General features: G+C 39.5%; 1 protein-coding gene across 12 annotated transcripts in view; it reads right to left on the minus strand.

The window, feature by feature from the left end:
* The window catches only part of baiap2b (BAR/IMD domain containing adaptor protein 2b), a 93,442-nt gene that overhangs the window by 32,535 nt on the left and 43,610 nt on the right, over positions 1-17,297 (minus strand). For 9 of the 12 annotated variants that reach the window (XM_037544184.1, XM_037544178.1, XM_037544173.1 and 6 more), the window contains 4 exons: positions 14,110-14,121; positions 13,084-13,145; positions 11,253-11,324; positions 7,461-7,598 (listed from right to left, as the gene is read on the minus strand). In XM_037544184.1, the coding sequence (XP_037400081.1) occupies positions 7,461-7,598; positions 11,253-11,324; positions 13,084-13,145; positions 14,110-14,121 (284 nt within the window). The remainder of the gene's footprint in view (positions 1-7,460; positions 7,599-11,252; positions 11,325-13,083; positions 13,146-14,109; positions 14,122-17,297) is intronic. The other 3 variants (XM_037544175.1, XM_037544182.1, XM_037544174.1) reach the window with 2 other exon arrangements.

Below are 17,297 nucleotides of genomic sequence, written 5' to 3' on the forward strand. Positions count from 1 at the left end.
ATATAGAGATGTCTTGAATTACTATAAAGGGACTTCATAACACATGCATAAGCATGGAATTATACATTTTATACAACTTATACAATATATCTTCGATTTGAGGGTATCAAAATCTTCATAGAACTGATACATATGGCTCATAAATTTGCATGCAGCTGTCACGCTTGGCTCCTCCCACTCCCCCATGTGCTTTTTGTTTACCTTTTGATAGTCCACATGCTTTGTTTTGGTATCCCTAGTTCTGCCCCCTTGTTTTGTGACTCCGCCCCTGATCGTTTTCACCTGTCCCTCATCTTCCTGGTGTCATATTTAAGCCCTGTGTTGGCCCTTTGTTTTCGCTGGTCTTTGTTTGATGTATGTTTTGTTATTCCGGCCTCTGTCTTGTACTTCAGTCTGTGTTTATTTTGTCATGTCTGTCCCGCAATGCCCTCAATAAAAGTCGCCTCCTCGCTCTGTGTTACAGTAGCCTTGTAAGTACTGACTCAAGCTGTTCATTAATATGCACTGCTTTTAATATATGATATTCAGTGCTTGTGCATTTGTTCTGATTTCTCTATAACGGTAGCCTTCTGAAAAAGGTGGTACTCTGAATTTACATCAGTAGGATCGGTAGGTCTCTGACGTCTGTCTGAGACTGAAGCTCTGAAAAGGAATTCTAATGGACACACATTAGAACACATAAAAACACATACTTATTCACAAAGGCCACATAAAATGGCATCTCCAAATTCTAAGGCATGAGGCACTCTAGTTTAATCAATTTGCCTGTACTAAGCAAGTGCTCATCTGCAATGCTTGTTAAATTTTAAATGCGCAATAAGATTTAGCATAGCGTCTTATCCTGCTTTAACAAACCTTAAGGGAACATGCAGGAAATGAGAACACTTCATTGGTCATGCTTTTCATAGTGGTATTAATCTTGTGAAGGAGCTGCAAAAGAAGACAGTGACCTGCATTTTCCCCTCAAAAGCAGCAAGGTGTGTCAGTCAAGTAATAAGAAAGACTGTAACATTTCACACTGAAAAGGCAGAGGAATAACATTTAAAGGATTTAAAAATTATTTTATGTCAGAGTTGTGGGGTGGATTTTGTGGGAGATTTCCAAATACATCATTTGTCTTTAAGTAATAATAATAATATTAATACATTTTATTTAGTAATGGCGCCTTTCAAAGCACTCAAGGACACCTTACAACAAGTTAAAAGAAGAATGGTAGAGTATAAAAGAGGATAAAAAACAAAAAACAAATAAACAGATAAACAAATCAACATACATTCAAATACTTTCAACCAGACGAGAAACAAGACAAACAGAGAAAAGTGAAGATGAGGAATCAGGAGTATGCAAGTGTGAATAGATGGGTTTTAAGCCGAGATTTGAAGGTAGTTAGACAATCAATATTGCGAATTTGGGTAGGAAGGGTGTTCCAGAGAGATGGGGCAGAGTGGCTGAAGGCTCTAGTTCCCACGGTGGATAAGCGGACTGGAGGGAGAGTGAGCTGGCCAGCTGACGAGGATCGGAGGGTGCGAGCAGGACTGTATGTCTTAAGGAGATCAGAGATATAAGAGGGAGCAAGTCCATGTAGAGCTTTGAATGTAGTTAGTAAGATTTTATACTGGATCCGGTAGTTGACAGGGAGCCAGTGGAGCTCTTTAAGGACAGGGGTGATATGTTCGGTTACAGGCGACCTGGAGATGATCCTAGCTGCTGAATTTTGAACTAACTGGAGTCTATGTAAGTGTTTCTGAGGTAAGCCGAAAAGAATAGAATTACAGTAGTCTAGTCTCGATGTTACTAATGCATGGACCAGAATAGCTGTGCAGGATTGGCTGAGGAATGGACGCAGTCTGTTAATGTTCCTAAGATGGAAGTAGGCTGAGCGTGTGATATTGGAAATGTGTGTTTTGAAGGAGAGATGGCTATCAAGAACAACTCCCAGACTTGTAACCTGGGAGGACGGAGAGACAGTGGAATGATCAAGATTCAGAGTGAAAGACTGACTTTTTGCAAGGATGTTCTTAGTTCTTAGTTTGAGGCTACGATCACATTACAAGGTTGAAGTGGCAAAAATCCGATTTTTTTGCCCTAATGTGTGGACACGCAAATGTGATCTGCAAATCAAAATCTGCTAATCTTTTTAAATCCAACCTGAGCCACTTTCATATGTGTTCCTAAATGTATCCAATTCCTGGCCATGCAAACTAAATGAGAAAGCTTAGATCTCCATCATTCAGTATAACTATGCCAGCAGCGCCAAACAGTTTTTAAAGCCTATAAATGGTGAAAAACCAACATATCTCACCCTTTTTGCCTCCATCTTTCTCTAATATGAACAGCAGAGAGAAGTTCAGAATTAATTATCTTAGGCAGATAAGGCTTCTTCTGTGTGTTTGCTGTTCATGGTGCACACGATTCATTCACATGATGTTACTGATGAGGATGTGTGCATGCGAGTCACTTCAGGATGCTGGTTTGTTCACATTACTGACCATTCAGAGTCAGAGACATTGGATCTGAGCTAAAAATCAGATTTGAGCAATAAAGCTTGTAATGTAAATGTAGCCCAGGCTCAAAAAAGAAGGCCCAGCTTAATGTTTGGGTCTCAATTGCAAAATCAACATTATACTGAAAAAGATATGCTAAAAACAGTAAATAATTCACTTACATCTTTATACCATCCATCCTACTATCTTTCACCAAGTTTGACTGAGTTCTCTTTAATTTCTCTTTCAACCCATCAAATTAATTAGATTAATCCACAAGTGATGTTATAGAAACATATACTTTCATGTAAAGCATATTGTACACCTTTCATCGAAAGCACTTGGGAAACATTTAACAATGATAAAGCTGAATAACAGTCTAGCAAAACTCAAGCTGTTACTTTTCCTCAGTTTAACACTTTAAACCGCAGGCTTATTACTTAGTAACCATGACAGAAAACTACATCTCCAGGGTACATTTAATTTAATTAAGAAGCTTTGTTATAACATGGCTTCAGGCAAAAACCTCTATCATAGTCATGTGAGAATAAGGGTTAGAATAAGCACTATTATGTAAGATGTGTAGTTGCAAGAGTGAGGAACTGAAGTCTAGACCTAGGATAAATGAAGGAGTCCTAATGACAATGCTGAAAGATGTTAATGTTGTGACTGGCCATCATTTGTGTGTGTTTGTGTTAGTGATGTCCATGCTGGCTGTAATGTGGCACTTTGAGCTTTTGGTGCAGATGACCACCCCCACCACCAGCAGAGCTCATCTGCAGTATGACACACAGCAGGACCAGCACTAACGACATGTAAAATTCATACACTGGTAACACACTGAGCACTAAGTCCCAAGAACACACACAGGCACACATACATCCGCACATCTTTAAATAATTCAGTACTGCTGCTGGGCGGGGTGCGAAATTTCATTCTCCTGTGAGTGACATGCAGCAACCTCAAAAGAACTGGAGGGATGTGAAATCCAAAAACATCCTTGAAAGTCACTAAAGCTTTTACACAAGTCCACTCAACTATGCACACCCACGTACACACCCACTGAGGGTTCTCCCAACAGAGTTACCTGTATTTTCACACTTGCTAAAGTGCTGAAAGTGGCCGAGTAGCTGAAGCCTGGGGAGCTGTAGCAGAGTGCTTACAGCTCCAGATATCGATTCCCCAACGCTTTCCACACTTTGCATCACACGGAGGCACTGCAGACGCAAGCCCAAACAATCACTTAGTAATTACTTTATACACACTCCACACACTTTTGATACAAGATCTGCAGTCCATGCCAAATTTTCAGCCATATGACTCCAATACAAACAGTTCACCACATTAAAGCTGGTTCTTTATTCTTATGTAACTATATACTCTACTTTGGCATTCAGTGATTTAAATTGACCCACCCATGCTCCATCCATAATTTCATTATTTCAGCAGCTGTTGTGAGGTTGGATAAGATTTACAGAATCCCATTCAGCCTAATGAATTCAGTTTAGAGCTTAGATTCACTACATAACACTCAGTTTCCAGTTTCAAATGTTCAACTATTGATTATGACTGAAACAACACAGATTCGAAACAGCAACTTGATTACACAGCAAAAGAATACATCTGATTTCTTCAAACAGTGTGACTGTACCGTGCAGCCATCACTGGGGCCCAAACCCTAAGTGAGAACAAAACTCCACGAAGATGGCAGGGCGAGAAGGAGAACTGCGAGGGAGTGGTAGATGGAGCATAAGTCCAGAGCCCCACCTCCTGGGCATTGCACCTCCTGTTCTGCAGTGAGGCTGCTAGACTACACCTCACATACAATCCAGCTGGCCAAGCTCGGGAGCGGGGGCAGTGACAGGGAGGCTGAGCGGCAAGCTCTGACCCTCTCAGCTCAGGAGCGTGAGGGCCTTTAGAAAAAAGTGTTTGAGTGGCACAGACCTCTGGCATCATTTGTCATTCTGTAGTGTGCATCATGCCCAAACAAGCAACTTGAGGTGTAAGTGATTGTTCTCTAAGGTGAAATTGAATGGCATATTTGAAAATTGCCACTATTGTGCCCTGTGGTAAACTAAGATTTTTCAAACTCAGTATGTTTTGTCCTACATACAATGCCCCCTGCTGAATTAGCTGGATACTCTGAATTATGAGGTTGATAAGAAATCAGCCTAAGGATCTTGCTATGTTTACACTGCAAGCAAGCTCACAATCCTACATGAAATTAAGTCTAATACTGTTCCTTAGCACTATTCTATAACAACACAAGCTAGTCTGAAGCTATACTTTAGGCTACCACTGCTAATCCAGCTTAACTACCATTTTTGAGAAAGTTCACTAGTTTTGTTGGGTATTTTGGTGAAGTTGCCAGTCTTATGATGTCAGTTACTTACTTGCATGAAGCATTATTCACATATAGCCTCCTGTTCTTGTAATTCAGAGAATCTATTTACATTCAGAGAAAAAAATGAATGTAGGATAAAACATATTCATCATTTATGCATGATATTCAAAAACGCCATTGTTGTCACACAGAGAAAAATAGCTTACACTACTATGGAAATGACACAGCCTACAGACAACCACTGAAATGATCTACACAGAGTGAAAAGCATCTGGAAGAAAATAACATGCTAAACACATGACACAAGTGAGGTGACCTGTGATGGCGTTGCTATGGTCTGCTATACATTTTATCCTTCTCTCTTTCTCGCACTCTCTCTGTCTCTCTCTCTCTCTCTCTCTCTCTCACACACACACACACACACACACACACACACACACACACATGAGGATAAAAGATTTTATCCTCCTATAATTACACTCCGCATAAGCCCTGCGGGGTGCTTAGCAAACAGCGTTCAGCTACCTCCTCCTTTCACCTCTTCATTTCTGTTACACAAGACACCTGTAGAGTGCATTCAACAAGCATAAAGAGCCCACACCATTTACACAACACATAAACACACATACATTTAAATAACAGCATTATCTGGAGCACACCCATTGCTTTGGGCAGGAGTGGACCCCAGGTCAGCGAAGCCCACCGCTTTGCACACCCACTCTTCTCTCTATGATGCCTCAGAGTCTGCCGCCAAGGCCAGTGAGAGGCGTTCACTCCAAACAAAACGCAGTTGAACAAGGCCACTGCCCGCAACGGCACAAGGACAGTACATAAACACCATCAAAACCCACAGAAACAGAGTGGGTTCATCTCTGGCAGCAACAACAAAAAAAGTTAAGGACGTAGGATGACATGGGAATAAGAAAACACTAACGATTTCTTGCCATTTGCTGTAGAGGACTAGCCATGAAACATCAAACATACCTTTATAGGCATATATTAGAGAGCAGAGGAGCTGAAAGTTCCAATGACAGAAAAGAATGCAAATACTTTTACAGGCATTTCATAATGTATACCTAGACAGCTCTAAATTCATTTGACAAACTTCAGAGGGACTTTATGAGACATGTGTAAGTGTTGAACAGCACATTGAAAAAGCAATACTTGAGTATTAATGAACAATTCATGTCAGTACTCACATAATATCAGATGTTTATGCAGAAAGATATTGTATAGATATAAACTACAATCATAGACATTTGTTCCATTTATACGACTATGAGGAACATTTAAAGCAGAGGTCTTGATAAGATCCCCACATACTGCATGAGTTAAATGAAGGATGCCTTCAAACTTAAGTGAAAGAGCAAAATATGACATCCAGCATCGAAACTTTTCATAGAACTGGTATATGGTGCTCTTAACCAGGCTCAATTACATGGGAATGATGATTCACAATAGCATTAGAAATGAAATACTTGCCCGTCACTTTATGTTAAGGGCCCTTATGTCAATACAATGTCATTACTTCATAAAACATCTTATGTCATCTTGTGAATACTGACATAAGCTGTCCAAGCATTCCTTTCTAAATGTGCTACTCAATGCTTATACGTATTATGAAGTTCTTATGTATGTAAATTTCAACTATACTGTATGTGCTACTGTAGATTGTTTAGCATGTATATTCTTACTACTACAGAAGGTGACCTAATATACAGTACCAATCAAAGGTTTTGAGGTACTTAACGATATAGGTTTTTAATAGTTGCAAAAACATTCTGATATAAAGGCTTATGCTTTAGTGCATGAAATGCTATGTTTTTGCTTCATGTCTTCATGAAGCTGCTTGAGCGAATTCCAGAATGCCAATAGTATGTAAATGTGTATGAAAGAAAAGGGGTGGGGGGGCTACTACAATCTCAAATGTATTGCACTTTTTTTATACACTCCACTTTGGTCACTACACGATTCGTGTATTTCATTATTTGGGTACATTCGCTATTATTTACAAATGATAAAAATAAAGAAATAGCTTGATTCTGCCATCTATAAATATAATCTGTGGTTAGGTCATTTGAACTCAAAGAGCTGCGGCTACTCCTATATCTCCATTCTTTATCCCAGAGTTGGCTTTGGCAGCCTGCATCCTGCAATATCTCGACCCAGCAGGGACTCGCAGTCACGGATTACACAATCCCACAGACACGCGCTAATCTCTGAAAGAAGAAGAGAAGGGGGGAAAAAACTCTTTCATTCCACTTCCAACCTCCCGGCATGACAGGAGTGGCCTTGAAAAACCTAACTGATGTTAGCAGAGCTAGCAGAGCCTGATGCTTATGCTAACAACAGAAGTGTCTATGGCTTAAGAAGCTGAAGTGAAAAAATAAAGTAGCTAGTGATCCTAAAAGCCCACTATAAGGTGAATAAAGAAAAGAAACCCTCTATAAAGCACACTCACCCCTGCAAGACTGAATTCAACTGAGGGCCATAACAATCCTTGATGAGCTTTTTTATTGCTGTTTAGCAAACAAAGCATGCTGTATTAACGTACTGGCCAATCCCAGCCTAGCAAGTCCTTTGGGAAAACCCTTCAAAGCTGGATTAGAAAGTTGAAAGGGCAGCAGCCTCACCTGCATCTCTTTGTCTCCGTACTTGGAAGGGTTCTTGCTGCCTTGGCTCTTCCTTCGCAGCTTCTTCAGCTCTGCCTGGCACTTCTCCAGACTCTCTCCTTTGCTCCGGTGCTCCATTTGGTACTTCTTCAGAGCTGCCTACCGGAAAGAACATGAAACAAGACCTTGTAGTGCAATTGGTGAGAACGCAGCAGTGAGGATGTGGTCTTTCAAAGGAGGAGAACCCAAATGTTATGTACTTTATTGATCCTACAAGAAAATTCTGGTGGGGGGTGTTAAGTGCCTCCTTGCCCAACCAGGTATACCCCATCAGTCCTGGGATTTAAACCTGTAAATTTTGCCCTGGAGCTACATGACTAATGTGCTAATGGAAAACTAGACCCTACTAATTAGCATTGTCTATGAAAATGGATAAGATACTGAGATACCAGTTTTTCATAAAGCCTCAGAAATCACATATCGCTGTTATCTCCCAAATGATAACTTTACAGGAGAAGGATAAACTATTTTAATTTTAATGTAAGTCAATGGGACCAGATTTTTTTCCTAAGTAATTTTGAGCCATGTCTTTTGGTCCATTTATCATGAAACTTACACACAGTGTAAAGGGCAACAGGCACTTTCAACTTATGTCAAAAACTGAAAAACGACAAAAATGGAGCTACAAGGTTTTATTCCAACAGCAGCGATATGCAAGTCTATGACTTGACAAACCAACACAGTTTGACACAAGCATGTAATGATTTAGGCATTTGCATGATGCTAAATAGGAATGTAGAACTTTCTATTACTCATAACTATGGAAGCAAAGGTTGGCTGATAACATTAGAAGTAAAAAGGAATATCTTTTTATTTTATTCATATTTTTACCAAACATTTCATTTCACAAGTCACATTTTCAAGTCACAGCAAGCCTTTATGTGTCAGCCAGCAGTCTTGCATGAATAAATGTCAAACTGAATTTAAAGCGTGTGACTCTCCTTCTGGTCTTTTTATTTCAGGAAATACTTCATGCCGATTTTCCAAAACCATTGTTAGCCTTGTAATGCTGTTTAAATGTCACGGTGACGAAAGTAGGTCAAGACAGTTAAGAATTCAGTTCTGTGAAAATGTAGTCAAATCTGGTGCCACTCAAAACCCAGTGAATCTCAGTCTTTAACATACATTCTTTGCAAAAAAGTTACCAAATACTGTACGGCTTGTATCAACAGCAGAAGCGTTATTGGTGCTATTAACACCCATTTTTGAAAGTTCTTCAAAGAACCATATACAGGTTCTTGTGGTGTAACTAGGATCTTATGGACTTCAGTGTATCATTAAAGAAATACACACCCCCATACAAAACTTACTCAATGAATAAAAATGTTAACCGGGTATTTACTTGCTATGTCTGTTATATCTCAAACAAGTTGATGTTCCCAAGACATGCCATTCAATGCACTCGTATCTAACATCAACCCAAAAATGCTTATGTTAGATTAACTATTTAAGACTTTAGAGTGAAAACAATCAGGTTGCATACTGTGTAGGATCTGTCTGAAAATGGCTGCCTTTGATGAGAGGCATTATGAGTAAGACAGACTCTGTGTAATAGTCTGTGTAAGGCTGATGGAAGTTAATTAGTGAGGTATACTGTAAAGAAATTTCTGTGGATCATTGGTGTACAACAGTTTCACTATCTATATGAAGGCCCAATGAAGGTTTTAGGGGCCTGGTTGCTGCAGGCTGTCATGCTACCTCCAGTGGGTATGCCATGGACATGTTTCCCATCATGGAGACGAATCATTTAACCATACAAGAAACTATTTTTAAGGAGTCACAGAATAGTCATGCTTCTATATACAACCACTGCCACCACATTAAGGATGCCATTTTAAGGGTGCATCGTGTAGAACCTGAGAAGCTTTCACGTGTTGGGAGTTTATGGGAACTGGGCCTGCTCAGCTCTCTTATTGTCCTCCTCCTGTCATCCCACAATTCCCTTCTGCCCAGAGCCATTGTGTTTCGGACCGTGGCTCTTTGTTCCCTTCGCTGCCCACTGCCAAAGCTTTTCTGCCACATTTCACTGAGCCCAGAAAAACTGTTTATTTTCCGTCTTCACTGGAAATGAATGAAAGCATGCCTAATTATTTTCATCAATGCCTCAGATGAAGCACCAAACAAATATGACTGCCAAAGCACAGGGGACCACACGTGATTGTGAGAAATGGAGGGTCAAGCCAATATATTTCTGCAAGAAGTTATTAGAAACTTAAAAGAAGAGACATCCCTGGTCATTTTAAATATTACATCTCCCGTCTTCTCCATGTACATAAGCACTGACACTACCGTGGTCCACCCAAGAGAAAGAAACAGAATAGGAATAAGAATAAGAGAAGGGCATTGAAAACATTCTTCTAATGTTTTCCATTTCATCATATGCAATAGTTATGAAAGAAATCAACTGTAGGCTTGTCCTACATTCACTGCTGAGAGGGAAGAAAAAAAAATCCTCTTAAATATGTGTTTTTTCTAAACTTCATTCTTAGCAAACAATTCTGAAAACTTGCTGTTCCTCAAATAACTTCTTACAAATTCTCTTATTTTTTCCAACTATTTTCTTAGGAATAAGTACAAGTGGTATTCTTGAAAATATTATGTTCTTGAATGTTTTCTTAACCTTATGAGAGCCTCACACTTGTCTTAGGCTGTAAGAGTTGATGAAGTCAGCATCTAAACTTATCACAGACACTGCCTCTGCTCCTCATCCGTCACCCCGCAATTATCATATTTCTGAAGGTGGATTTTTTCCTTCTGGCTGTTTCTTCCGCCATCACTTCAAGTTCTCGTTTGAAAAACTTTTAAAAGCTTGTTTTGATGTTTTCCCTCCATTTTGCAGTTCTCTGAGCGGATTAAACCAAAGAACAGAAATAACCATACGAATTAAAAATGTATCTTGCGTCATTTATGGTACATGATAAAAAATGTAGCTTATATATAAAAAACGATTTTCTTGGGACAATTTTAAGAAAATAAGATTATCTTAAGAGAATATTTGAGAACTTTTTTTTTCCCAGAGACTTCCATTTAATAACTTTTAATGTATCTGGACACTGGTCAGTTAGTTTCTGGAAAGGTGCCTCACTGCTTTAGATTGTCGAGAATGTCCTTCAGAAGTTCATTTTAACTGATATACTTGGATCATCCCTTATCCCAATCCACTGAATTGGAATTGTTTTTCTATATCTACATCAAATAGCCTTTTTTCCTTATGGAATACTGTAATACAACAATAAAGCAAATTAACCACTCATCAACTCTTACAACTCATCAACTCCTATCACCTCTAACAGTGTTCTAACAGTGTTCTAACAGTGTTCTACTTCCTACAGTGTGCCAGCTCTGCACTGAATGGAACAAAAGAGAATGCAGTCTCTGCTCCAAGAGACCCTCATGAGGGCAGTTATATAAGCACACATTATGCAGAACATGACAAACTGACATTAACTGCACCCCATTTCCATTATATCGCAAACAGCTGTTTAATCGATGTTGCGCTGGCCATAGAGTGAAAAGAAAAGTTTGCCCGGGATCCAGCAGCTCAGGTCATCAGCTCTACAAACCAAACAAAGCAGAGCTTGCTGAAAATCAGCAAGTGGCTGAAAGGTATTGAAAATGCAAGTATGTCTGCATGTGTAGTGTACTTTTACAACTGTAAACATTCAATGCAAGCCATTTTGGAATCATTTGAAATGATTTGTAAACCAATGTTAATTTAATGATAGGAAACATGTATGCACGCTTGTTACCTACATTTAAATATCGGACATCCAGCTCCACTTTCTTCTCCAATTCTGTGAGCAGCTCATTATGGAAGGATTTCAGCTGAAAGATAAAGCACATGAATATGAATATGTGAGTTAAAGACGTTCCTCTCTTTATATTTTTCTCTCACACACAGACACAATTATGCTCATCATCGTCATCTCCACTGTTACACAAGGCAACAGGGGCTGCTTTCTCCTTGCTCAGCTATTCTGTTAGTAAACTGCTCAATATATAATTGAGTTCATGCCCAGTTACATTAGTATTTGCAAGCGAAATGTTGTGAGTGAAATTACATTCGTTTCAATGGAATTTGCAGCAATGAGCTATTTTGCATCATAGATATGAGGGTGAATACATTTTGCATGAGAAGCTTCGTGTTGGGTTAAACTTTGGTAAACATTTGGTATGTGAAATTGCGTCCTTGACGAGTAGTGTTACTGATTTGTCTGCACTGGCCTCTAAGGGGCCATTGCTTTAAATAGCAGCAATGAATATCCACATGGGAGGAATTGTTCATTTAACCACTGTATAAGCATGACTTCTTAAATATTTCCTCCCTATTGGCTATGAATAAAAACACAAAAGGGAGACTGGATGATAAGCAGTCAGTCGGGAGACTGTATTATTCTCTTTACTTTTGTGATATTACTGTTTATGGTAGACGAGTTAGTCAGCTTCCTAAAGGCAATGTTAGCTCCTTGGCTATATATAGATTTTTTACTGTGGTGTGTAAATAATTATGTGATATAATTTTGTTCATGTTTGTGTTTTTCACTGTTTTTGTAGGTAAGTTAGCCAGATTGCGAATTGCTATGTTAGCTCCCTGGCTAACCACAGCTATACAAATCACTGCACTCCTGCCAAACACACCAGTTATCTACATTTTTTTTGCTAGAGATCAGATCAACACTACACTGTTGCAATGTATATACTTATCTGACATCGTTACATTCACTTTTATGTTTTTACTCTTTATGGTTTGTGAGTTAGCTTGCAAATTGCACCTGAAACAGATCTCTTTTTTTTTTCTTCATGCAGCTCAGATGTGCTTGTTTTGCAGGGTGATAGGAACTGCAGATGTGTAGTGTAGCTGCTGATTTACATGGTTTGACATAACCAGGACAACAGTTTCAGGGCTAACAAATCACCCCTAACTGAACCTAAACTGTGGCCATATCAGCTGGACACAGCTAAACTGGCAGCTAAACTGATTAAGCCAGCTCTATGACAAAACACAGGGCAGGCTGTAGATATCACACAGCGTCTGTGGCAAACAAACACCTTTAAAAGTGTTAAGCAGAGAGAAAGGCACTTCTGAGCCACTAAACCTTATCGTTTCAGTTAAGGCACGAATGGAGAGCAGCGTTTGTTTAACCTGCGCGTGTCAGTGTGTGACGGGAAAGCCCCCAGATATCTGCGAGCCGGTGGGTGGATAGCAAAGCAGACGGCTGCATTGTTCTCATTGTGCATGTGCGGAAGTGGCTCTGTTCATCTGACATTTTGAAACGGACCACCCTTCCCTTTCCCTACAGCGGGGCCAGATGGAGGCTTTCAGATAGGGTCATAGCAAGAGGACAGGGATAAGAGCGGTCTTCCATTGCCAATATATTCAGCAGTTCACTATTCACTTCAACGTGCTTGGAGGAGAATGCTAATCAATGGACATTACAGTGAAGGTGAGTGATACATCACTCCATGAAAGAGAAAGAGAGAGTCACCTCTAGTATTCGGTCCATCTCCATTTGGACAACTGCATTGTACATAATACAAATATAATACAAATGTAAAAGGACATTTAATACATAATTTCACACACCATGTCCTCTAACTGCATCTGGATCTGTCTGTGGACTTCGGCCATCTGAAAGAGCACATCCCCTATGGAGAGAGAGAGAGAGAGAGGGAGAGAGAGAAACAGTCGGAGAGAGAGAGAGAGAGAGAGAGAGAGAGAGAGAGAGACAGTCGGAGAGAGAGAGAGAGAGAGAGAGAGAGAGAGAGACAGTCGGAGAGAGAGAGAGAGAGAGAGAGAGAGAGAGAGAGAGAGAGAGACAGTCGGAGAGAGAGAGAGAGAGAGAGAGAGAGAGAGAGAGAGAGAGAGAGAGAGAAAAACAGTCAGTGAGAGAGAGAGAGAGAGAGAGAGAGAGACAGAGAGAGAGAGAGAGAGAGAGAAACAGTCAGAGAGAGATAGAGAGACAGAGAGAGAGAGCATTGTTTTAACACTTTTCTGCATATACATGCACTGATATATACATGCAGTAAAATCATGCAGTTCCACACAAACAACAAAAGCTGCTTAAAAAAACAACAAAAAGAGGGAAAGAATGAAAGAAGGAGGTAGAGAGAGAGAGAAAGAACTAGAAATGGACAAGATGGAACGTCACTCAAATCACAGGTAAAACGCAGACAACTTAAAAGTAACGCACACAAGTTTAAATGTAACGCAGACAAGCTTAAAGATAACCACAAAGACAATGAACAGTGCTGTTGACAAGTCAGAAAAAAACAACATCAAATGAAAATACATGAGAGAACTGATCAGTTCTCATTAAGCGCAAAGCAGATTGAAATGAAATCAGAATATACATGATAGTCATAGCAATGTAAGCTAACTGCAGTGCATGGTTCATTAACAGAAATGAAAGAAAACTGCAGCTACAACATGTTGATCACAAACTGTGATCGTTAGTTACTGCGCAACAGAGCTGTGAGAAAAGCAACAGATTGAAAGAAAGTAGCAACAAAAGAAGCGAAGAAAGAAAGAAAAAGAAAGAAAACGTTTCATTCATGCAGCCAGGAGGGGTGTGTGTGGCCTGTGTGTGTGTCGGGTATGTAGGGTACCTACACGCAGCTTCTTCTGATTATGCAATGCATTGTAAAGGACAAAAAGGAAGAAGAAAAACAAAGAACTAGATTGAGCAAGAGACAGAAGTACAGTAGACCTGGGGGGGCTGTGAAAAAAAAAAGAAACCTTTCCAGGGCGAATAAGACACACATTACCCGTTTTTCTCCCCCATTTCTCCCAAATGCAGCCAAACCTCAATTAATATGGATCAGTAGTGTTTCTGGTTAACCAAGACCCATTCTTTCATTCTCTATGAATGTTTTCCCTTAAGTTCAGTTCAGTAGATATGTACTGAAGAGGAAGTAGATTAAAGTGGCTTCAGGAACAACGGTTGCACTATGCTGGAATTTTTTGGAAGAGTTTCCCGCTTCCTAGCTCAAAGTGTTTGTGTAGCCTCAACTGTTTGAAACTGAGAAAACAACGGACAGTCATAGTACACTTACATTTATTTGACTGCTGAATAGATATAAAAGAGTCTTAAAATGTTTTTACACTTATTTATTCAGTTCTTCATTCAGTTTAAATGCAGATGTGGGCTATGACAATTCACCATTAATATAGGGCAGAAAATGAACCGTTTTGATCAAAACTCCTGTACAGACTAAATTAAACTTTAGTTGACAGGGCTTAAAAAAGGGGCTTTCAAAATACTCTATTAATTCTTGTAGGTGCTGCCATGTTTAAGTGACATCAATGAACTGAAACCTTGACTTGGAGTGGGAAGTACAAATTGAAAAGTCTTTGAAATGGATTTATCCCACTTGTGGGCTCATGAACACAGCATTAGCATAATGGAAAAACTATTAATATCAATTGTTTTTTGAATATTTCCTTACAAATTACAAATGAAATGCATTCCTATTTTGTGGGAACATTTTGAGACCAATAGAAGAGTGAACTTCTACAGTTGTCAGTGTGATGTATTAAATGAACTGCATCCCTTTGGTGATCATGGCGGCATTAAAACAAACACAGAAAATCTCTGGGGAGTCAGTACAGCATGCTTTGATGACATCACACGAGGTTAAATGGTTTTAAACAGCACAGAGGCATCTTCTGAGATCCTGTCTGAAACCATACTAACCAAGTTTTGGCCCACATCGCATTTTGGGGTAGGTGTTAGTACACACACACACTGTGGACCTTAAATGATTTAAACACCAATGCTTTATGACTGGAGACAGAGAAACACAAACACAGACACATCCACACAAATGTACAACATGAGCATGGGGTTGATATCTCTCTACCTCCAGTTTGTGTGTGTGTGTGTGCACACAAGAGTGTGTGGTCGCCTAAGGGCTAATGCACTAGAGATGTCACATCGAAATGTAGACTAATGTACTGGTACCTAGTGCCATCTGTTTGGATCAATCCCAAAGCAGCTCAGATCAATAAATAAGCCGTGCTGTTGACTATTGTAAAAAATGACAGCAGGTCTAAGGGCCTAGAGTTACATTCACACTGCTGTTCACATTTACCACTGTCTTTATTCCGACACTGTGTGTCAACACTGTCAGAACAAAACCTTGTTTTAGCATTTTGTTATATTTTGCCAGCTACACTTTATATTATGTCCACATTTCATGAGAAATGGACCAATAAAAATGGTCCAAAAATACAGGATTTATTATTTTTTTTACTTGCATTGGAAGTTTTTTCCCTCCTGTAAAGCTACTATTTTTGGGGAGATGCAAGGTTTTGTTCCAGCGGTGACAATATACTAGTCACAATAGCCATAAGTCACAATAATTTCACTGCTGCACAATGTAAAGCCTCCTGCATCTCACTTAAAACTTGTTGAAAATTCATTCACAACAACTGCAAACATTGCTCATTGTGGTGATTGTGGTGATCCCCTCTGTTCTCCTGGCATCTTAGATGCTGGTTCATTGGCTGAAATCACCTAACTCGGTTGCATTTCTTACAGAGGAAATTGATTGAAAAACATTATTTGAACATTGCCAGGAAAGTGCTTTTACTCACCAAAGTGCTAATATGCACAAAATGCCAAATAACTTGCATTATCTTATTAGCTATAACATGTTAGCTACAAGGGAACGATTTGGGCAAGGCATAGTTCAGATAGCAGTTAGCTAGCTAGCTCAAGGGGACTATCTGAGCAAGGTATAGCTGAAATGAAAGAAAGTTAGCTATGCAGACAACTTGAGTCTACAATTATTTTACATAGTGATACATACAACTGCAGCTGCTGCTGTAAATGGAATTAGGTGACTAAATAAGCTGGCGTTACAAGAAGAAGCTATAAAATCTCCATAATGATTGGATGAAATAAAGGTGGGCCAGCTCAGCAGAGAGGACTACTACAGTCACCACTCCAGGTTTTATGAATCAGACAGTCAAAACACTCATAAGGTACCATGCAATTACATCAAATGGTATCACTGATTTCAGTCACCACAGAATGGACAAGAAACTAAAGATGGTGTTTTGGGAAAGTTGCTTAATTGCTGGTACCTAGGTAGCTTAACTGGCTAGTCAGGAAACTGTAGCCTCTGCTGAAAGCAGAACAACATAATAGTATGTGATAGGCTATATGAACAATGTTAGCTACTAGTCTTGCCAACTAGCAGAATAATCAAGTTGCATGTGACTGTATGTGAGTAATTATTCAATTGCACTGTGCACTGTTCACTAAGTGAAGTGTGGGCCCTTGTACATATGCATATACATGCATGTATGTATTAATTTCATAGTAGATACTGAATAGTTTCTGAATAACAAGGCATAAGATTAAGAACTGACTGAAATTCTAGGTTTCAAGGAAACGGCTTTCAGCTCTTTGCTGAATCAAAGATGTTTTCACACACTATCGACTTGTATGCACAGGACACAAAGCTGCAGAGCAGAACACATTTCATAATATTTGACCCTATTTGTCTTTCTCTTCTGTAACTTGGTCCTATCCTGACATTAAAATTGTATTACACATCCAATCAGCCCCAGCTCTTAAGCTCAGAGTTCTGCGAATTTCTGGCACAGTCTTTTCCACAGATCCGTGTCGCATCAAGGACAGCAGAGCACCGTACAAGAGAGAGTATGAGTAAGAGTGCTCAAGGTAAAAGCTGCCTTAATGCTCTCTTCAGCAATTACTGCCCATATTCATGATCTCAGATCTCATAGATTAAACCCTTATAAATGATAGTAGGTGATTATTGATCTGTGTA

Source organism: Pygocentrus nattereri, chromosome 13, assembly GCF_015220715.1.
Source record: "Pygocentrus nattereri isolate fPygNat1 chromosome 13, fPygNat1.pri, whole genome shotgun sequence".
In the NCBI taxonomy this organism is placed as follows: domain Eukaryota; kingdom Metazoa; phylum Chordata; class Actinopteri; order Characiformes; family Serrasalmidae; genus Pygocentrus; species Pygocentrus nattereri.